This window comes from Aythya ferina, assembly GCF_964211825.1.
Source record: "Aythya ferina genome assembly, chromosome: 6".
Lineage (NCBI taxonomy): Eukaryota > Metazoa > Chordata > Aves > Anseriformes > Anatidae > Aythya > Aythya ferina.
Window position 1 is genome coordinate 25,547,177 of NC_140303.1, and position 23,494 is coordinate 25,570,670.

At 42.1% G+C, this 23,494-nt stretch overlaps 1 protein-coding gene across 2 annotated transcripts; it reads left to right on the forward strand.

The window, feature by feature from the left end:
* The first annotated feature begins 1,368 nt into the window (after window positions 1–1,368).
* Window positions 1,369–23,370, forward strand: LOC311438984 (protein mono-ADP-ribosyltransferase PARP14-like). Of its 2 annotated transcripts, XM_084524119.1 has the most exons (17): window positions 1,369–1,573; window positions 3,601–3,740; window positions 3,832–3,865; window positions 7,319–7,549; window positions 8,090–8,326; window positions 8,817–11,116; window positions 12,139–12,375; window positions 12,636–12,857; window positions 13,340–13,403; window positions 14,345–14,494; window positions 15,211–15,273; window positions 16,466–16,633; window positions 17,874–18,080; window positions 18,169–18,777; window positions 19,320–19,465; window positions 20,311–20,485; window positions 22,132–23,370. In XM_084524119.1, exons 1-17 carry the CDS (start codon window positions 1,387–1,389, stop codon window positions 22,419–22,421), a joined length of 5,460 nt encoding a protein of 1,819 aa, XP_084380245.1. In that variant the 5' UTR covers window positions 1,369–1,386; the 3' UTR covers window positions 22,422–23,370. The 2 variants fall into 2 exon arrangements, with proteins under 2 accessions (XP_084380245.1, XP_084380246.1); XM_084524120.1 differs by lacking the exons at window positions 1,369–1,573; window positions 3,601–3,740; window positions 3,832–3,865 and adding an exon at window positions 5,350–5,590.
* Window positions 23,371–23,494: the final 124 nt, after the last annotated feature.

Sequence of the window (23,494 nt, forward strand, 5' to 3'; positions counted from 1 at the left end):
GGGGGGGGAGGTTTGTTTGTGTGTTTGGTTAGTTGGGCTAAGGACTTTTTGACAAGGCATGAGGAAATAGTTTATTTCAAAGAGATAATCGTTAACCAAGCCAAAGTTCAGAGTTTCATTGGGAGTGGGGGGAGAATCAGAGCAATATAATTTCTGTAGCATATTGACAATAAAATAAATACTTTGAACAGCATCAGATGTCATGAGGTCAACTGAGAAAGCAGAGTGCTGCAGCACCTCCAACTTTTTAGCAGTTCTTGGCTCTGCTGAATTTATCAGGTTTGTCTTGTTATTCGTTTGGATGATTAGGAGACAATTATCAATTACTTCTTTTTAATAGGTTGCTACTAGTTGAAAGTTTTTGCTAATATATTTTTCATATGCCCCCAGCAGTCATTCAAAAATGAAGCTTCACCTGGGGTTCTGAAAGTGACTAGCTTTCCTCCAGTGTTATTAAGGGCTTATTAAGATTTTATTAAGAATTAATACTGTTTTGCAGGTTGAAAGGATATGTATTTATCTCTGGTTAAAGAGAGTAATGCAGTTAACTAAACAGTGCTCAAAAAAACCCTCAAGTGAGTGTGGCTTACAACACCAGCACTTGCAGCCTGTCTTGGCCATGATATAAACTCTTTTCACATTGCAATTTTTCTTCAGTCTTTCAAACTTGCACTTTTTATACTTGCAGAAGTGGGGACACTTCCTGCACTTCAGAAGACTGGAAAAACTTTGCCCATTACTGGATGTGCAGTGACTCAGCAGCTCTTAACTGGAAAACACTCCTTTTCAAGGCCCAAGTGCGGGACCTTGAAGAAGATAACTCCAGCTGTAGCGATGCGAGGGAGGTTATGGCATTAGTGAAGAAAAACAAGTCCGGGTGAAGGAAAAGCCTTGCAAGCGTAGCAGCGAGGAGCAGTGTGCCCCTTTCTCAGGGGGAGGCTGTGGGGGGTTGTACAGGTGCAGGCTCAGGAGCTCCCCTTGAGCAGTCACCAAGCGCAAAGTGCCAGGGACCCAAATGCCTGAAGTTTCCCTTTCAAAGCCAAGAGACTTAAAGGAAGATCTCTTAGAAATGCAGGCGGTCGCTGTCTCAGCAGCGTGACAGGTGCCAGGGTTAGCAGCCCTGGAGCAACTTGTTTATGGTGGAGAAACCCAAGTTTTGTGATTCTGACCATGCCTGAGGCGCGCTCTGGGTGAAGGCGCAGGGTCGCTGAGGGGCTGAGCTCCATGGTGGCCCCTGCCCAGCCGCTGCCCACCTCAGGCCTCGCCCGGATGGACAACAGCGGCGGCTCCGCTGCGTGCCGGGAAATGTTTGGGGCCCGCCCTGGGGAGAAACGAAAGCGAAAGGCAGGAAAGGCAGGGGGCCGGGGCCGGGGCCGTGGGGTAGCCATGGCGGGGCTGCCAGCGGCCACCTTCCCACTGCTGGTGCATGGTGACTGGGGCGCGGGCGAGCCGCCAGCTGCCCTGCGCAAGAAGCTGCTCCTCTACTTCCAGAGCCACAAGCGCTCGGGCGGCGGCGAGTGCGAGCTGCACGGGGGGCCCGGCCACCTCCTCGTCTGCTTCGCTCACCCCGACGGTGAGGGTTTGCTCTGAGGGGGCCCGGGGGCGAGCGAGGGGACCGGGAGGTGAGGGGTAGCTCAGGAGCGGTGGCTTTCTGCAGGGTTTTTAGGTACGTGCATGCTCTGAGTTGTGCTGTAGGTTGTACTGTAAGTTGTGGGGCACTGCCCAGAGAGGCTGGGAGTGCCCCGTCCCTGGGGGTGCCTGAGGCCAGGCAGAATGATGTTTGGGCAGCCTGGGCTGCTGGGGTCTAAGGGGGCTTTAAGGTCCCTGCCCACCTGAGCCACTCCATGATTCACCATCTCATATGTACTACAGAGATATATATTGTATAATGCATAATATGGACCCTATAACATGTAATATAGACTATACAATATATGGATTTACATAAATCCGTACGTCTAAATTCAGTGCTTAGTACTATCCTCTAGGTGGTTTCTTGGTTAATGCTTAGTAGCCTGCAAATTAATAAATCCAAGGAATTACAGGTCTGTCAGTTGGACCTTGATGCCAGGGAAAGTCGTGGATCAGATCACCTTGAATGCTATCACATGGCACATACAGGACAACCAGGCGATCAGACACAGTCAGCACAGCTTTACAAAAGGCAGGTCCTGCCTGACCACCCTGGTCTCCTGCTATGATAAGGTGACCCGCTTAGTGGATGACAGAAAGGCTGGGGGTGTCATGGTCTTGGACTTAGCATTTGGTATGGTCTCCCACAGCCTTCTCCTGGAGAAACCAGCCACTCGTGGCTTGGATGGATGTAGTGTTTGCTGGTAAAAAAGTGGCTGGATGGCCAGGCCCAAAGAGTTGTTGTGGATGGAGTGAAATCCGTTGGTGGTGTTCCATAGGGCTTGGTATTGGGGCTGTTTTTGCGTAACGTTTTTATCAATAATCTGTATGAAGGGATCTAGTGCCCCCTCGGTAAGGTTGCAGATGACACCAAGCTGGGCAGGAGCGTTGACCTGCTTGAGGGGAGGGAGGCTCTGCAGAGGCACCTGCATAGGCTGGACTGATGGGCCACGTCCAGCTGCACGGCCTTCAACAAGGCTGGGGGCCGGGTGCTGCACTTGGGGCTCATCACCCCATGCAGCGACACAGGTTCAGGAAAGAGTGGCTGGGAAGCTGCCCAGCAGAAAAGGACCTGGGGGAGCTGCTCGGCCGCAGGCTGGACGTGGGCCAGCCGTGTGCCAGGTGGCCTACAAGGCCGATGCCATGCGGGCCTGCATCAGAAACAGCATGGCCAGCAGGACCTGGGAAGGGATAGTCCCTCTGTACTCGGCCCTGGTGGGACTGCACCTTGAGTACTGCGTTAGTTTTGGGCCCCTTGCTACAAGAAAGATATGAAGTTGCTGAAACACATTCAGAGAAGAGCAAGGAAGCTGGTGAAGGGACTGGCAAATGATGTATGTGGAGTGGCAGGGGGTTGTTGTTTCTGGAGAAAAGGAGGCTGAGGGGAGACCACATTGCTCTCCATAACTACTGGAAAGGAGGTTGTAGCAAAGTGGGTTTCAGACTCTTTTCAGGTGACAAGCGACAGGATGCTGGGAAATGGCCTCAGGTTGCCGGGAAATGGCCTCAAGTTGCCTCAGGCAAAGATTAGGTTGGATGTCAGGAAGAATTTCGTCACAGAGTGGTTAGGCATTGGCACAAGCTGGGAAGTGGTGGAATCACCATTCCCAGAGGTATTTAAGACACACATGGTGCTTTGGACCACAGTTTAGTGATAGACTTGGTAGCACTAGGTGATGGTTGGACTTGATGATCTTGAGGGTCTTTTCCAACTGCAATGATTCTGTGGTTCTATGAATCTTCTATATAGATCCATAGATACACGTTTATTAAATTTGATGCACAGTAATATTCCCTGAATTGTAGTTGGAATAAAAAAAAACTATTAATAGAAGTTAACATATGATTACAGATATATTTTAGAAATATGAAATATAAAACATAAACATGCAGCAGTGTGCCACATTATTTAAAGTGTAAAATTGTATTTTTATTCACATTGTCACTGTTTTATTTGATTTTCCTCAGTGAAGCAACGTGTTCTTGAGAGACAGACTCATGAGCTGGATTTGGGAACACAAGGAAAATTGAAGTTGATTGTCACGGAGCTTGAAACAGCAGTAGCTACCAAAGAGGAAGCATTTGAAGAAAAAATAGTTCACAAACAGGTGAATACAAATTGTTATCCTAACTAGAGTTTTGAAACAATGATGTGAGTGCCAAATCAGTCATTCATAATTTGCTTTAATTTTATTTTAGACTCCAGATGCCATGAGCAACCTTCAAAGAAAAGGTAAAATGTTATCCATCACTTTGTGTGATGATTCTTTGTAAAACAAAAACAATGCTTTTCTTTACAAAGATCTACCGTTCTGTGGGGAGTTGTGCTGAAATGTTCTCTCTGAGTTTGGCAACCTGGCCCAGGCCCTGTGTGTTGTGGTTTAACCTCGCAGGCAGCTGAGCACCACACAGCACTCAAGTCACTCCTCCCCAGTGGCATGGGGAGGAGAATCAGAAACGTAAAAGTGAGGACTTGTGGGTTGAGATACAGTTTAATAAGAAAGGGAACAAAGAAAAGAGGAATAGAAAGAAAAAAGCAAGTGTTAAACAACATTATCGTTCACCACCAGCTGACCAATGCCCAGCTAGTCCTTGAGCAATGCTAGCCCCCCTGCCCAACTCCCTTAGTTTTATTGCTGAGCACAACATCATGTAGTATGGAATGTCCCTTTGGTGCATTTTGGTCAGCTCTCCTGGCTGTGTCTGCGCCAGCTTCTCACACGCCCCGAGCCTCCTCGCTGAGAAGCAAAAAAGCCCTTGACTCAGTGTAAGCACTGCACAGTAACAACTAAAACATCGATGTGTTATCAACATTATTCTCATCCTAAATCCAAAATACAACACCATACCAGCTACTGGGAAGAAAATTAACTCTATCCCAGCCAGAACTGGGGCAGGAATTGTGCTGATATTTATTTCTGAGTTTGGCAACCTGGCTCATGTGATACAAGGAAGCATAACTAGCCAGGCATGTTCACCAAGGATGGAGTTCACCTTGCCAGGCTTAGCCATTTTCACCAGAGGAGCATCTTTAGAGAGGGATTTAGTCCTCATATCCTGCATAACTTCTCTAAAATGAGACATACATATAAGCACCTATATGGAAGGTCTTAATCCCAGACCTGATGTCTTTGCACTCCCTGCAGTTAGGAGGCTTTGTAAAATGGAGCATCTCACCAGTACCTCAGTGAGCTTGGCTAGATCCTCTTTCAGCAATATCCTAGCAAGTTTTATTGCTCTAGAAGCAGTTGTGCTTCTAGAAAACAGTACTGCACATCAAAATACACCTGCACTGGTGAAAAGTAAATGCTTGGCCACCAAGAAAGACGAGTTCATCAGAAAGTTTTTCAGACCTTATGCTCGTACATTTTGCTTCCTGTTCAAAGCTGCTTTGTATGTTTCTCCTCTTTTCAATGTCAAAGTTGACATCTGCTTTTTTTTTTTTTTTAAGTTATATAACATAAAGGACCTTTAAAGTCGGTATGAGTGTTACAAAAACACTCCAGATGCTGCATTTAATTCTTTGGTTGCATCAGCCTAGTTTTCGTTTTCGACTTTTTTCGCACTTCCTCACACCGGGCCCGGTGGCATGGTTGATTCCTGTCAGTGCACAGTAACGTGCACAGAGCTGTGGCTTCTGCAGCTGTGCCTTTTGTTTTCCTCTTGTCAGGGTTATGCTGGTAAGCCTTTGAAGGAGACTATCTTCTGTAAATGTTATGGCTGTGATATCAGTTGTTGCTGTACGTCAGGGTCACGAATAAAACTGCCCAGCCAGCAGGGCGCAGCCTCTTGGCGCGTCCGCCAGCTCCAGCCCCATCACCCTGGATTTCTCCCTCTTGCCTGCGGCCTGCTCCCACTGCCAGCACCAAGGACCCCCGAGGGGACCACAGGGCGAAGATGTCTGCCCCCACAGCGGGTGTAGGGGCAGAAGACTCTGCAGGGCCGGGACTTGTGCTGGGTGAGGCGAGGGAGAAGCTGTAGGGGTTGCTCTGAGGGGTGGGGGCGCTGGGGGCCTGGGTGGGCCTGTGGCAGTGGTGGTGTGGGGCTCTGGTCAGCCCCTGGAGCCATCTGTCAGGCACTGTCCCGGGGTTTAGGATGTTTTTTGGATGCTTTTGAGCATAAGCAAAGCAGCTCTTGTTTGTCGGGACGGTGAGAGGAAAGCTGCCTCCATTTGCATGGGTGGTGGCCCCAGGGGTTCTTGCTGGGTGGAAGCATCTTCTGGTGGGTCCTGCTGAGCCCTCTTCGGTTCTTTAGGACCGACTGCTGGAATCGGGAGTGTGTCAGCAACCTGAAAAGCCCCTCTGCCCCCTGTAGGCTCGTGGGGCACCTTTTCTCCCTCAGTTCCTGTTTGCTGTTGCGGATAGCCCTGGCAAACAGAACGGTGGGGTGCACGCCCCGTAACATCAAGCAGCCCCAGAAAGAGCTGCTGAGGCGAATCTGCCCCCCCCTATCATTTCTTCTCTGCAAAATTTTGTTGTGGCTGCACCAGCTGATGCTTTTTTTTTTTTTTAATTTCTGTGTGTCGGGTGATGTCTGGTGATCCTTTGACTGTGCAGGCTGGGGCGGGGAATACTTTGGAGGACCTGCAGGAAAAGGATGTTTGGGTGTGCTGTGATGAGCAGCTGTACGTCCCTGCTAAATGCTGTGCCCACAGGTCCTTCAGTGCTGTTGTGCTGTGCTGGCAGCGGGGCATGGTGCTCACCGGGAGGCTTTGCATCCAGTCACACAGAGCTGCCTGTAGTGCATGCACACTCACTGAGCTGTGTTGGGGCTTGTTACATCTGCACCTGGGCCAAGAGGGCGATGCAGAACCTGCAGGGTCTCTTACAGCCCTCACCAATGCTTGAGGGGCTGTGGCAAATTATTGCATTAGATTTTAGACTTGCGTCCATCCTGGGGGCACGCAGCAGTGCTTGTGTCAGTGGACTCATTTACTCATGGATCTTTTTGCTCCACTAAGGAGGCTGCCTGCAGCCCCTCAGATGGTGCAGTGTCTCCGTTGGTATTTCAGTTACCACCACGATGACTGGGTACCCCTGCTACGGTTGGTGGAATTTGCCCGTACTAGCAGTGTCCCCTCTTCCCCACAGTGGTCCCTTTTTTATGTGCAGTGTGGTTTTCTTCTCTGTGATCACCCACCTACTGTGGTGACTCTCCAGGGTTTTCCTGAGTACTCCTGTGAGCAGCTGCAGCGTAGACTTTTTTTTTTCCCTTTGGGAGCAGATGGAAAAAGCAAAGGCTGCTCACAAGCACTCCACAGCTAGATGTCAGCAGATGCTGAGGACTCTGTTTGCTTGTCTGGTGTACGCATTCATTTGATGCAACCTTCTTCTAAGCTGAACTGCTATTACCTGACCCATATAAAATCGTGGCCTGGGTTAGTCTGGTTATGTTTCATTTACAGCTTCTGTGTATTCTCCATATCCATTCTGGTGTTCGTGTATCCCTGTTAAAATCTGTTCACTCAGATCCCTTTCAGCAGCAACCTTGACCTCCAGTTATGACTGGGGCTAGAGAGAACATCACCTCTAGGCTATTTTAGATCCCAAAATGTCCCAGGGTGCCCTGCAGTATATGTTTGGTTAGACAATATCTCTTCATGTGAAGGAGAGAAAGTAACATATATTTATTCCTGGAAGTGTGAACTGATATGTAATATGGCTTATTTCTCTTTCTGTTAAAAAAGATGTAGAAGTCTTGCAGAAGACGGAGAGTTCTCTTCCAGACAGGGACCTTACTGCAGAAAAGTCTGCAGAGATGTCGTCTTCAGTGGTGCTTGAAAATGTGCAAGGATGCACTGCAAAATACATAAATATGCTGTTGGAGAACATCAGCGGCTTAGCTGTAGATGATGAGTTCATTGTGGAAATGATACCTGAATTAAATGTTGCTGTAGCTACTTTTCTAAAAAATATTGGTAAGTCACTGTGAATTCTGTTAATTATTTCCATGTATGAGTATGGGTAGTAGATTTAAGAGCCTAATTCCTATCCTGTTAGAGATTCAAACAGTTTCAAAAACAAATGTGGGCTGTAGTCTCTCAAGGAAGATGGAAGTTTTATATACAGCTCCATGAAAATGTCTGTGCTCCAAATGTTACAAAGAAAAGACTACGACAATTTCATAAACTGAAACTGGAAGTTTCACTGTTTTTGTCTTACTTTTCAGTCCTTGTCTCAGTTCCAGTGGACAATGAAACAGTGAGAAGTGCTTTGTATAGGGAAGAGATGAGTAAGAGTGGACCAGAGACATAGCAGTAATTGATAGCAGAAAGTAACGTGACTTTGTCCATTTCCCCTTTTTTACTGCAACACAGAGTTATTTGGCACCAAAGGCAGTTCTGTTTCACATACCAGGAGAAGTAGACTCAGCTCATTCCCATGCCAGAAAGCGATAGCTGGGACTGATAATGGTTCAGGAAAACACGTTCAGTTAATACTGCTTTTTCTGTCTACAGATACTCAAGAATTCGTCAACAAATGTGAGCAGAACAAAAGATTCAAAAAATTAAACATGACTGCCAGGCGTCTTGAAGTGACCTGCAGCATCAAGGCTGAAAACATACCAGATAACATTTCCACAGACTATATCACAGTTTATTTCGAGAGTGCACGAAGCGGAGGTGGGCCTGTGTCAGACATCCAGCTCCTCCCCGAGGAGAACGCAGCTATCATTACTTTCTGTGATCACAAAGGTAATGGCTGTCTCTGTCTCTTAACTAAGCTGAGAAAGCTGACTCCTGATTTAGTAAATTCCTTTAGCATTAACTAAATGCCAGGTGATTGCTTTTCTTCTGACATTCTGTATTTGTATATGAATATTTTGTACATTAAGTTAATATGTAATTGGCTTGTGGTAATGTGGTTTTAATTCCCTGTCAACCTTATAATTCCTTTTCTTTGTCTGTTCCAACTGGGGAAAAAAAAAGAAGTACTGGGACAATGAGTTTTATTTTTGACTGAACGTAAGGTACGTTTCATAGTAATAACTTGAGTTGCCCTGCTCTGTTCTGGGATTTCCTTAGAAAATGAAAGCCAGGCACAGCTATACAGGAAAATAAAGGCATAAGCATATTTACTACATTACTTGGAGCCACACTTACAGAGTGGTTGGGAAATTAGAAAGACATAAAAACAGCTTCTTCTAATGCAAAGAACCCATGAGTTATTTTATTTAACTTTTAGATCTCAAGACTGTTTTGGAAAAGCAGCATTTACTTGAACAGACGCCAATTTCTGTGCATCCATATTACCACTCCCTGGGAACAGCTCTGTATGGAGAAGAAAGACCAGTTATCAAGATGCCAGACCCTGTTGTGGTACCACTAGATCCCTATGTCTGGCAATTTTTACAACGGCAAGATAGACTGATACAAGACATAAACCAGGAAATGGCAATTTGCCATTGTTGTATAAACTGGCCCCAGACAGATTGCGTGAACCCGGAAATTATGTTGTGTCCATCATCATCTATGTCTGAGCAGAAGAAGCTAATGGTTAAGTTGATTAAGACATGGAAGCAAGATGCTACCACTGAATTCTCACGTATCATGTCACATTACACAGCTATAAAGTGTAAAGTAAATTCAGTGGACTGGAAAGAATTGAAACACAAATTGGTGGAAGGCAGCGTTTTGATCAAAACTGATATTTCTGATGAGATGGTGGTGATAGCAGGCACCAGAGCAGCAGTGGACAGTGCAGAGAAAGAAGTGAGAAAAAGCATGGAAAAAGCAATGAAGGAAAGTGAAAGGAAAAAACGAAGTATAGAAATTTCTGTGTCGGTGATCCCAGGGAAATACGCACTTTTGCGCAATGCTGGGCTGGAAAAGAATATTCACAAAGAATATCCGCACTTAAAGATCTTCTATGACGACACAAAAAAAACTGTTCAGTTGTGTGGATTACCTGCAGAAGTATATAAAATCAAAGCTGACTTACTGGAAAGGGTGTTGAATATGCCATGCACATCAATTAACATCGACCGCTATGTCTTCTTGTATCTACAGCGTGAAAATAATAAAGCAATGTCAGAGACATTATTTACTGTGAAAAATATTAATGCTTTTTATGAGCTTGAAGATGATGCTGTGGTGCTATATGGGGATTCTCCTAAAGATCTTTTAGAAGCAGAAAAGCAAATAAAGACAGGCTTAGCATATAAAAGCATTGACATGGAAGACCATGCAGTCATGAAAAAGAAGGAGTGGAGTCGTCTTCTTGCCTTCTTGCGTAAGAAGTACAATTCTTCCCAGGAAACTCTAGTCATTGATGAACCTGTTGGAAAAGAAAATAAAGTGATTATTATTGGCTTTTCTGAGACCGTAGAAAAAGTCTATCAGAATCTTTATGATTTTATAGATAGAAACACACACGTGGAAAAAGTGATCCCAACTAAGTCACTGGCTGTACTGCAGTTTGTAGAGAAGGAAAAATCTGGTGTTTATCAAGAACTGGGAAAAAAAGGTGTGACAGTGCACTTTGACAGCGCGACACTGTGTATTTCCCTGAGTGGACCAAAAGGAGAAGTGCCAAAAGCAGCCACCCTATTTGAAAAAATTCTCTCATCCCTCTACTGGAAGGATGTGCCAATTGATAAACCAGGAGCCAAAGAGTTCTTTACTGAGAGGGAAGATTCATTCATTTTAGAGGCAAAGCAGAAATTTAACTGTTTGATTACTCTGAAAGAAAAAGAACATCAACAAGAGAGTGAAAAAGTTGATGATGATAAAGAGGAGAGAAAGCTCCACTACAAGCAAACCCTGCCAGATGGAGTTGAAGTAGCAGTGTATAAAGGTAACTTGTGCAATTACCCAGTTGATGTTGTGGTGAATGCATCAAACGAAGACTTGAAACACATCAGTGGCCTTGCTGAGGCGCTGCTACAAGCGGCTGGTCCAGAGCTGCAAATGGAGTATGACGAGCTGGTGAGGAAGAATGAGGGATTGCAGCCTGGGTGTGCGGTTATCACAGGTGCTGGCAAACTCCCCTGCAAAAACATCATTCATGCTGTTGTGTGCAGGTGGAGGACGGATGAAGCAGGAAAGTGCACGCATTTGTTGAAAGAAGCGGTCAAAAGGAGCCTAGAACTAGCTGAAACATATAATCATCGTTCTATAGCTTTCCCTTCTGTAAGTGGAGGGATCCTTGGCTTCCCGCTGCAGATGTCTGCAAATTCAATTGTGTCATCCATCAAGGAAACCTTGGAAGAAGCCAGGGGGAAAAGCAGCTTGAAGGAGATTCATCTTGTGGATATCACAGAGGATAAGGTACAGGTTCTGAGTATGATTGTAAAAAAAGTATTTACAACTAAGTCATCCTCCTTGTTCGTGCTGCCAACACAGTCTACAAGTCCTAGACTGCCGGAAGGCCAGAAGGAGAAGGGAAAAGAGGCTCTTCAGGAGGCTAGAGACAATGAGCAGGTGGTCACAACAAACGAAGGACTGCTCATTAGAGTGGAGAAGAAAAACATTAAGGATGCCACGGTAGGTCTTTAATTTTCCACTTCTCTAACTTCATGTGAAGATTTTCTTGAAATGTTAGTAGAAGAGGAAGTACATTAGGCTATATTGTTTTACACAATAATTGCTATGTAGAGAAACAGAGACCACGTGCCTGCCAAATGAGGAATCGAGATTGCAGAATTGACAGGTTTCAGACTCTGAAGCCATTTCTAGAGGGCAGCCATGAATTTCAGAATGTTAAGTTCCTAGCCAGGTTTTATTTGTTCTCCAGATATAGGATCAACATGTAAAACAGATGATTGATTTTTTCCTAAAAGGGAAATACTATAATACCTTCTTGGAGTATTTATGTGACCTGTAGCTAGCTAGGCTAGATATTAAGGGAAATCAGAAAAGCAGTCCCATAGAAGAGTCCACGCTTAGCTTGTTTGCCAAAGTCTAGACTTTTTTTTTCTTTCCAATATTGGTTGCTTCCCCTGTCATTTTGGTGTCTGTAAAAGCCTGTTCCAACAGAAGAGCAATACTAGATGTAAAAAAAAAATCTCAATGTGACATAAATTTTAAATAACTTGTAACTAAAACACCTCCAGTGGAACTGCAAAGCAAACAACAGACTTTGGAGATCTGTCTATTTTACTTCATGAAGGCACAGCAACCTTCTTTCACCTTTTTTATGTGTGTGAGATGCTGCTTTTCTGACCAGGCCTATACAATCCCACTTCAGTGAAAGGGAGGAAAGATGCATTAAAGTTTATACGTTACATGTGCTTTATACGATACGTACATCTTGTGGAGATGCTGCAGAAGGAGCAGTGCAGCCGCAGTTCATCAACAAGGAAATGTCAGAAAGACTTGGCTCTGGGGAGAGGGGATAAGGCAGAGTGCAGGGGTTGGGTTTGTTTCACCTTCCCTGACACAGGCATCTGCTCAAGATGAGGTGAGTCACAGCCTAACCTCTGCTCAGCGTTTGGCTTGGCATTTACTGGCAATGGACGACCTGATCTCTCCTGGTTATAGATATTTTTGTTGTGATTTTGTTGCAGACGGATGTTATCGTCAACAGCGTTGGCACAGATTTGCAGTTTGGTGTAGGGCCTCTTTGCAAAGCCTTGCTGGAAAAGGCTGGACCAAAACTCCATGCAGAGTTTGACAAGAAAATACAAGGACATACATCTGGGCAAGTGAATGTGCTCTGCACCAGTGGATACGCTCTGGCTTGCAAGTTTGTGCTTCATGCTGTACTTCCTGGGTGGGACAGAGGAAAAGGAAAGTCTCTGAAGGTACAGTTTAATTATTTTTACAATATTTGATTCAGAAAACAGATTCACTTGGCACCCCATCCTGAAGTTTCAGTATTTAAAAGTTATTTTAGGCAAACTGACTCCATTTACTTCCTTTTCAGTGAACCTAAAGATGCCCTAATGGACTAAAAACATTTTCTTACACCAGCATAGTCTCTAAAGATCTAATAACACATGAAACAAGTTTGGTTTTTTTCCTAAAAAATAAAAAAAAAATTGGTCTTTGCTGTGTTTTACAGATCCTAGAAGACATAATCAATTACTGCTTGAGGAAAACTGAAGAACTTGGACTGAATTCAGTTGCTTTCCCAGCTATTGGAACTGGAGGATTTGGATTTCCTAAAACGATTGTTTCTAAGTTAATGTTTAATGAGGTATTCAAGTTCAGTAGCAGTCACACTCTGAAGACACTGCAGGAAGTTCATTTTGTCTTGCACCCAGATGATACGGATAACATTCAGGTAGGTCTTCTCAGGGCAAAGCCATCTGTGTTACACACTGTTCTAGTCCAACCTTAACAATGTATTTTAGTTATATATTGCTTTCTTAAGGTAATAACTTAGCACTTTCTTACTATTCTGGGCCAATGAAAAGGGGATGGCACTCCAGTGTCTCATTCTGCATCTCTGAACTGTAAACTCTCAGCAAGCACAAGCTGCAGATAAAATTTGCCTCACTGTTGGCGCTGTAAACACCTGAAGATGCTCACTAATCTCTTCACAGAGCAATTGCCAGTTCTGGCAATGCAAAGACCGTATCTGTTTTCACGCTGTCCACACTGAGGCTTCCACTATTGCTAATGATACCTAACAATTAATAATAAGAGTAGTGTTTACTACTGTAAAATGCAACAAGAGATACGTGACTGTTAATTTTAATTTTAGAAATATTTGGTATATAAACCCTGAAATACTATCTTTAGTACCTTTTTTTCTCTTCCTAGGCTTTTACCAGAGAACTAGAACATAGGGCAACTGAGAACTGCAGTAATGCAGCACCACAGCCAAGTAAGTTTTGTAGGGACAGAAGGTGGGACACAGGGGAGAATGTAAATACTGCAAAGTGTTTTTATTCTTACTAGGAAACAGACAAAATGTCATCAGAAGTAGAGCGTTTTTTTCCTCCTAATGGACCATCATTCTTAAATTCTAATTGTTAAAATATTGAAGAGGAATTTATTTTGTTGGGGGCACGCTTATCCCTTAGTGAGACCAGTCTTTTTACATGGAAGAGGATATCCTGGTAGAAGAACCAATAATACTCCAACGCAAAGGGTATGAGAACTTGGCATCACATTGCTAAGTAAGCCATAAATAACATGTATTTCTGTACCTTTTTTCTCCCGTATAGGGATAATACAGAATGGATAATTTCCTTTCTGTTCATTAATTGACAGTAGCATGACACAGTAGCAAAATCATAGGAGTGAACTGCATCAACACCAGACAATTATTCTTAAGAATATATAACTCTTTTTTTTCTCGCTTACTGGGAATATCAGAGAGATAATGTTAAGAGTGTGCAGATAAAATATGAATTGGATAAGTTCAGACTAGAAATAAGGAATGGTATTCTTTCTGTAAGGGTAAAGATGAAATAATGTAGAAAAGTGGTGTGGTAGGATCTCCACTGCTGGTAATGCTTAATTTGGATGCTCTGTGTCATTTAGGAGTTCATGCAGGAAAGTCTCTTACAGAGCTGGTCTGATCAGATAACCCCAACAGTCCTTTCTGAATTGATATTGCATGAACTTACAGGAATCAAACTGGTTTTGCTATCACAGTATTTAAATGGGAAGCATACTGCACCTTCCTGCTTTCAGAAATGGAATAAAGAGAAGTAGGCAGTAAACTCCTCAAAAGGATAAGTTAAAGTTTCCATAAATGAATGAGAATAACACCCCAAACTAGAATTGAAATGTTTTAAGATTTTCTTCTTTTCCTTGCAGGTTTCATTAAGTCTGTTTCAACTGAAGAATTGGGAGTTTATGAAATGCAGATTGGTCCCATTATGCTCCAAGTAAATAGTGGAGATATTACAAAGGAGGACACAGAGGTTATTGTAAATATATCAAATCCGACATTTGATGCCACATCAGGTATTGCACTGAATATGTATTTATTTAGTGGTTAAATTTGTGGTAGCTTTTAGGAGGGGGAAAGGGAAAGAATTGTCCATATATGAAACATTTATGAAGTATTTTTCAGATGTGAAATAGAAAGTGGTGATTTGTCAGGAAATAGATAGTAAAATGTTTTAGCATATTCTGAATATTCCATGTAAATTCCAAACTACACAGAAGAAGTCTGTGGAGATTTTTCTAGTTAAAACTAAAAATGGTTAAAAAAGAGATTATTGAGATCAGATATAATTCTGTAAAAATGCTCTTGTTCTAATATGTTTCATTATAAGCCAAAGCTCTGCTTTAGTAAATCCACTTGTAAAAAGCAGAAGATTCTTTGGTGACATTGTGAATTGTGAGAATGAAGGACACCAAATGATACAATTCAAAGCAATTGGAGGGTTTGGTGAAGGGCATACTGTTGTCTGGTAGAACAATGAAACGAGTCATTTTTAATGATTTCTTATTAATAATGAAGGCAGTGTTCTCTTTGCATTCAGTACAGTGTGTCATAGAGGGAACTCAGAGGAACTGACAAGCTTTTATACTTTGGTAGATCTTGAACTGTGAGAATTTGGGGGGGTTCACAGAATACAGATTTTGGCTAGAGTTTTGAGTAGAATTAGCTCAGTTAATTAATGTGTATGTTTTGTTTTTTTTTTTTTTTTTTTTTTTTTCTGGTATAATTTAAGGGGTTTTCAAAGCAGTTATGGATGCTGCTGGTTCCCAGGTGAAAGAAGAATGTGCTCAGTGTGGTATGTTAAATGCGTTTTTAAATTAAATTTGTATATTCTCTCCAAAGACTTAATGTTGTTGTTATAATTCTATACTGATAACATAATTATTTTGTCTTACAAAGATAAGTTTGCATTTCTAGGAATTGTCAAAAGTCCTGTTGCCCTTACACATACTTTGAGAATTTCTGTTTTCACAACTAAACAGAAGTTCAATACAGTTTTCTGATGCTAATAAATGCTTGGAAAAGAACACAATGTAAGTTTTTGTCCTCTTAAATTACTTGGGCATGTTCCTCACTTAAGAACAGAAAAAGCCCCCTTGACAAGCAGGTGCAGGACTTGCTCTTTAAGAGTTAATAGCAAATCTGGTTTTATATTCATAAATACACAGTTACTTTTAATTGAAATAATGATCGCAAAACTGTGTTCTGCTTGCAAAAACAAAATGTTCCTGTTGCGAGTCCAGAAGATAACTTTCAGGATGGAGTTTCTTGGATATTTTTCCCCACTTTTGACTCTGCAGACTCTCCCTGTTCGTCAGTCTGATCTCAGTACATGCAGAGCATCTTACAATCAGTCATTGCCTTTGTGACCAGTGAAGTGGTACGTAACTCGGTGTTCATGGGTCCATTCATCCTCATAATAAGATGCCATTTGTAGGTGTTCATAACCAAATTTATCGCTCTCAAAAACACAAAAGTCTTTTAAAGATTCCATACCATGACTCTTAAATCAGTTGGTCATTATTTTCATGACAGTATTTTAAACATTCAGCTCTTCTGCGGAATAACAGTTTGAGCTTTCAAGGAATAAGTGACACAAGAAAAAGTTCCACCTATAAATGAACTGTGCACATTTCCATTGGTATGCTTTTAAATAAAAGTAAGCTGTATTTAAATTGAACGTGAATTGTTAAGTCATACTTAATAGAAAACTACTTTGTAAGAAAGAACCCAGGATATTGCAGTCAAACAGAAAACACACAATCACTTGAATTACTGTCTGAAGAAAATCTGAAAACAGAATATTTACAGAGAAAACTTGAAGCAACTAAAACCAGGATAATAAAGCACGCAGTGGATTTCTTTCTACTTTTTCCACTCCTAGTATTTATTACTCCACTGTAGACTAGCATCAGCATAAACAGTTGTCTTATCAGAAAATAGCCTTTGAAAATGTTGTGTCTCCTTCTTTATCTTCTCTCATCCAGCTGGGCAGGTTCAAAATGGTTTTATTACTACAAATTCTGGCAAACTGTCGTGCAATAAAATCATCCACTTGATTCACAATAACAACGTGAAGAATCAGGTCTCCAAAGTGCTTAATGAGTGTGAGCTAAGGATGTACACATCTGTTGCCTTCCCAGCAATCGGAACAGGTTTGTATTTTCTTGAGAAACTGATCAGGGCTGTGTTGGGGGATATTTCAGAAATGGGATGAAATTAACACCTCTGATAGAGGTGTTATGTAGGCTTTTACAAGACTTTTACAACTGTGTAAACTGTTATTTTGTGAAAGTTCGTTGTGGTCAGTTCAAACTTCACCAGCACATTTAAAAACTGCTGCTTTTTTAAAAAAATGAACACGCAAAGAAAAGATACTGCTTCAGAAAAGACATTCTGCCCCCCAAAGAGACTGTGTGCCTCAGCTGGCTACCTTCCTCAAACTTCCCATAGAGATTTGGGATTTCAGCCCCACAGAAGGTCTGGGACTGGTGGTTGTATATGAAGAGAGATGGAGTTCTGAGACCAGAACCCTCCCTGTCCGACTATAGAAACAGTGGGTTGGGTACAGAATACCTGCAGGCTCTCTTTCAGCCTACCTACTCCACCAGAGGGCTAAAGGCAGGCTAGCTTATTGGCCTCATGCTTGTGGTTAGTTTAGGAAGCAGGCCTTGAAGAAAGTAGGGTGTCTTTCTCAGCCCAAAGTTCCTCTTGACTGGAAAAAGAAATTTTGACTTGTTCCTTGCTCAGTGTTCTAGTGTAGGGTAGGAGTTTGGTCTGTGGGTCAGTGTTTGGACTCCACAGTAATGGTTACAGCAGGTCCCCTGGCCTCCCAACATCATTTGTGTGCTGGTGCCACAGCAGCTCTCCAAGGAATGTTGTGGCTGAAATTTGCAAGGATCCCAGCAATGTTTCAGGGTAAGCTTTAGGTTGCATTTCAGGTTTGGTGTATGGGAGTGAGAGGGAAAGTTTCGAGCTTTATGTTCCCATTTCTACGTTGAAATAGGCTGCAGGCTTGTGCCAAAATCCTCCACTGAATTTAATATGGCTTGGCTTTGGTACCCAGTTTAAAGATGCAGACAGAGACAGTGATGAAGGAGATGAAGGTGGGGCTTAGAAATCTAGGGGATACTAGGGCTGAAGTGCTCATTGAAGCTTCAGAGTAAACTGAGGGAGAGTCCAAGAATGTCTTCCCAAGTGTGCGATGGGTGTCAGCTCTTGGAGCTCCCAGACTTAGATGTAATGCTGAGGTCAGGCACTGGGCTTTAGTCAGAAAGCATGGTGGGAGAGCAGTGACACCGATCTGTGTGAGCTGGGGATGTGATCTGTTTTCTGAGTGCTGCCTTGATTTAAATATCACTCACTGTCTGACATGTGTCTTTTATTTTTGTTTAGGTCAGGCAGGACAGAGTCCAGCCAAGGTAGCTGATGAGATGTTGGATGCTATAGTGGAATTTGCAAGCAAAAGAACAGTACAGCACTTGAAAGAAATTAAAATAGTCATCTTCCAGACAAATATGCTCAAGGACTTTTATGAAAGCATGAAGAAAAGAGAAGATTCAAGTTCATCCACACCAGAATCACTGATCTCTTTGTTAAAATGTAAGTAGGTGGGTTTTCCACGTGCCTGGGCTCACAAAACTAAAGATCTTTTAAATGAAACTAATAATTAACATATATTTCTTTGCAGCATTTTTCTGGGGCAGAAAAACATCTGTTGAGAAGAAAAAGCCCTTGGTTTTGGAGAATAAAGTTGACATCGTTACATTTCAAATTTGTGGAGAAAGCCAAGAAGATGTGAATGCAACTGAGTCTTGGATAATAAAATTAATTTTAAAGGAGCAATTTGAAAACTGTATTTCAGATGAGCTAATCGAAAGTTTTACTGATCAACAAGTTGAGGCTTTGACAGATCTCCAGAGAAGAAAACATGTTACCATTCAGCTTGAGAAGAATTGTTCTCCCCCTTGCATTAAAATTTCTGGTCTTAGCAGGGATGTCTTTGCTGTTTCTGTGGAAATTCAGAAAATGATCAAAAAGATAAAGGATACTCAAGAAGAACAGTCCAAGTCAGAACTTGTTTATAATCTAGTAGAATGGAGGTATCAAAGAAACAATGATAAATATGTTGCTTTTGATAAACTGACAAATATGCAGCTGGAGGATGCCAAAATAGCTAAAAAAACACATCTTACTGTCAAAATTATCAAGAAGAACTATGTGGTGGATCTGAATACTCTACAGGCTAGTGATGACCAAGGAAATACTATAAACATTCAACGTGTGCCAAAGAATGAAGGTAACTTACAGCTTTGTTGATCAGGAAAACCTTTAATAGAGATTATTGAATGATAATTCTGATAATTACAAATGTAGGTATTCCAAAGAAGTAGGCTACTCCCTATTTATTTATTTATTCAGTTATTATTTATTTATTTTGCTGGGCATGCCATAGCCAGCAGTTCTACTTTCGTAATTCGTAGGGGTACGTATGATCCAAATCAGAACTTTTATTTTAAATACAAAAATTATCCACATGTATGTGACTGGTGAGCATAGTTTTCATGCTAAAGTTTGACAAAGGAGGCAGAGCGTGAAGAATTAGTGTAATTCTTCTATGGTTCTCAAACTTGTTCTAGTTATGTATTGGTATGGGGATAATTAGACTAGAAAAATATAATCTTAATGGTACCAATGATATACTGAAGAGAGAAAACATTTTTGGAATGAAGTATTGCATAATGTACTGCCCTCTCAGCTCCTTGCAAGCAATCGAGTTTGTAAGACACCTACTAAACCAAGCTACGTATTTCTGATAATAATTCAAGTCCTGTTTTGCAGATGCGCAGGCAATAGAGCTCCCTTCAAAGTGGGAAGACATGAAAGATGAACGGGTCAAACTCGTTACCCTCAAGCCATCGTGTCAGGAATATGTGGATGTTCAGACCAGGTTTCAGAGAACCTGTCACAACCTTGTCATAGAGAAGGTGAAATCCTTTGGGGGAAAAAAAAAAAGTGAACTTTGGGGCTAAAAACATCTATATGCTTTCTAAATGTCTGTTTGTAAAGTGTCTGCAACCTAAACCACCTTCCATGTCAGTCTCCTCGACACTGTACAGTGTGGATATAAATCAAATGAAATTTCCTAAGAGTTGCACAGCCATTTCTGCCTCCTCTTCTGCAGTTCATGTCATTGCCAGAAGTTGACAAGATTTAATCACCAAATGCAGAACATATGCCTGTCAATCTGTAGGGTGGGAATCTGTCCTGTGGGAGATCTGGGAAACATTTGGGGCTGCAGAGAGGTCATTCTTCAGGTCTTCTTCCTAATGGGAGAGCCTGCTGCCCAGTTAGCTCTCTGCAGCACCGTCCTTGCAGGCTGGTCATAAAGTTTTTCACTATTTTACTGCTGGAGGAATAGACTTCTTCTCTGTCGGTCCCAGACAGAGCCTTTCAAGCTAGGGTGCTGGTTTAAACTGAAGTGTTTTTCATCAGTATAGATGACTAGGATGTATAGGATGCATCTCACATCAAAGCCCTGTTTCCTCTCGTGGAGGTAAAGCATCCTATTCTAAAAATACCAGTGCACATCTACCATACATAACAAATGTATGCCAAAAATTACCAAGCTCAAAGCCCTTCTGTAAGCTACTTCCCTTTCTTCTTTCCAGGCTCATATATTCAGTCCCCTAACCCAAATGGCACTAAGGGGGTGTAGCGAAAATTACTGTTGTACTTTCAGTTTGGTTTGCTTTTACTGTTTTGCTGTCATGATAAATATTGATCCCTACTAGCAAAAATATAGCTCTTTTTTTTTTTTGGAACTTTGCAGATTGAAAGAATACAAAATCCCTTCCTCTGGCAGAGCTACCAAATCAAAAAAAAATCTCTGTGTTCAAAGAACAAAAAGGAAGATAATGAGAAGTTGCTGTTCCATGGGACAGCTGTATCCTCATTGAGCACAATCAACTACAATGGATTTAATCGTGGTTTTGCTGGATTGAATGGTGAGTCATTATCCAAAGCAGTTAATTTCCTAAATTTGTATGCAGTGCTAGTTATAGTGCTGTCAGCATGACATGAAAACTAAATAAAGTTGGAGAGCAAAATAAACACCAGAGCACAGTCTGCATGGACAGAGGAAATAACCTGTTCAATTAACCCCTTGTTTGTGAATTTCACTGTTTACAGGGTATCAGAGAAGGCTTTCCCATGCTGAAATCAACCCTAGGCAGCTTTTGAGAAATCTTTTGTATTATCTACCTGCAGAGAGGAATGGGGACTGTTGTCTTGCATCCTTGGATAAGATACCAACTAGCTGCTGGTATCTCCTTTCATCTTAGACAAATCCAGCTAGCAAAGTAGAGGTGCAGATACTTCTGTTGCTTCCAAAGATGACAGCACAAGCAGTCGGAAGATCATATTCCCCTACCTTTTCTATGCAAATTAAATCAATTGAAATTAATGAATTAATTAGTCCCCTTTAATAGTTGCTCGGGGCAACTATTAAACCTTTAGCTGAAAGACTGTCTGCATCAGTTTAAAGATTGTCTTGTCCAGTTCCTCTAGTACAGTCATGTAATGTTTCTAATCTGGTGGCATTCAAAGATGAAGGATGGGACCCAAGGAAGTGGAACTTGGCCTACAAGGTGCCAGTTGCTCTTAAAGGTTCTGCAACCTTACTTCCAAAGTCCTTACTTTTTGTTTGTAATGCTTTCTGCCTTAAGACATTAGGAGAAACTAGTTAGAAAGCCATAAGACTAGACTTTCAGCCTAAGAGATACCTAGGGCTGACTTGATCTTGAGAGACCTGGACAGCTTAACTCAGATCTGATGGACTCAGACCAGGCTGAAGTGTTAAAAAGTAGCTATTCTCTGTCTGGATCCTTTACGCTGAAATTTTCTTGAGAAAATGAAGCCTGATATGCACACAATGAATGACAGAAATAGCTGCCACCATTTCTTTTCAAAACACAACCAGAGGAAACACAGTTTTGTTTTCCTGCTTTTTAGTGCCAGGAACTTAGATTAACTCAGGATGTGAGACCTAGATTCGTGTCCTCCCTCTGCCTGCAAGTATTGACATTTACCTCTCCATCTCAGCCATGACCTGCAATAGGAAAGGCATGCTTTCCTTCTTCTCTCAGACTGGGTAGCCATCTAAAATTACCAAAGATTAGAGCACCCAGATAGGACGGACCTACCTGGCTTAAACAGCTTTCTATCAATGTCAGGAAAAATGAAATCCAGATCAGACAAAGCAACATGATTCCTCTCACTTCCTGCTGTGAAGTGTAACTAGAAAACCGTAATTACAATTATGTAGTCACTTTAAATTGAAAAGACTCTGAAGAATTGTAATTTGGTTAGCTTGTACTAGGCTAAACAGACAGAAGAACTCTTCTACCCTTAGGAAAGGGCAGTGAAAACCTGGTTATTGATAGCTCTGTTGATATTTACCTGATATCTAAGGGGCTTCATGTTTGATTCTGATAAAAAGGATTGTTACTAGACCTGTGTTGGTAAACTGTAGCCAATGTATAACTTCTACAGAGTAAAAAAAAAAAAAAAAAGGGGGAGAAATAGGAATATTTCTTATTATTCTTATAGGAATAAGAATACTAACTGTGTTTGAAAATGTCTTTTCAAACAGCTGCAAGCATTGGGAATGGAACCTACTTTGCTGTTGATGCAAGTTACTCTGCTCAGGATACTTATTCAAGACCAGATACGAATGGCAGAAAATACATGTACCAGGCTCGGGTCCTCACTGGAGAATACTGTGTTGGGAGTGGAGGACTAATCATTCCACCACCAAAAAGTTCAGCAGATCCTACCAACCTCTATGACAGCGTGGTTGATAACATCAATTCACCAAAGATGTTTGTCATATTTAATGACATTCAGGCATATCCAGAATACCTTATTACTTTCAGGAGATAGAATATTCTCAACAGTCTGGAATATTGTGGTGCCTTTTATGTGTAGAAAGTAACAGGGCCATTCTTGATTGTTCTCTACACTTAGTTTTTTTGAAATGTTTGTTAATCTATCCATGTGTTTAAGTAAGTCTTCAAATGATCAGTGCAATGAGGCCAGGGCAAGCAAATATTTTAGAATGCACTATTTCAGTACTCACGTTTGAAATTCAGTTCTGCAGAGATGTAGGCAAGAGCTGTGACACCAGCCCGAACTTCTTCCGAGGCAAGGCAGATGGGAACTGGTGGGAAAGGCAGCTGCTCTGCCTCACCGATGGCCTGAAGTAGGTGATGCATCTACACAGACCCTCACTTCTGCTATTCACCAGAAAGCACCAAGTGGCTGCCTGTGAAGATTTATTGAAAACTCTTGGTGTCAGTGGGAATAACCTTGTCCTCCAGCAGAATTTTCAGTCATTCTTGGGGATGCACTGACCGTGGGTGCTAAAAGTCATGAAAACAAAAATCCAAGGTGGAACTCTGAATTTGCACTCATTGTTTCACTGCTGCCTTATCTTGTCATGGCATACTTTGTGATTCCCTAGATAGAACTTCCTGAATTCATACCTGTTTCTTAGCGGCATTATGGACATTACGTATTCTCTGCATTACGTACAACCACATACAAAGTCATTGCTCCTGGAATTTTCGAGGTAGTAAAGAGAGACTCTAATTTCTTTGGGACAGTATTGCACCATTAACCCCACTGTAGAACTCTGCACTTTCACCAGTAGGGACGTACTACTTAGTTACCCTGCCCAAACTGTAGGGAAATTTTTAAAGCTCTGTAAAGCAATTAAGTAGGGATCTTTGCACACCTGAACTCTTCGCAACCTGCACTTTTCCAGCTCTAACCTTACAGCTGCCAACCACCCCCCTTGCATACGCGGTTTTAATAAAGGTAGATACAAATAGCTGATGTGGCGGGTCGTGCTTTACATGAGGTGACGCGCTCCGGGTAGAAGTGCTGCGTTACTTTGGAATATGTTGATGGTATATATATAGCGCTGCTATACTTAGTAAGAAGCTTAAGAAGCT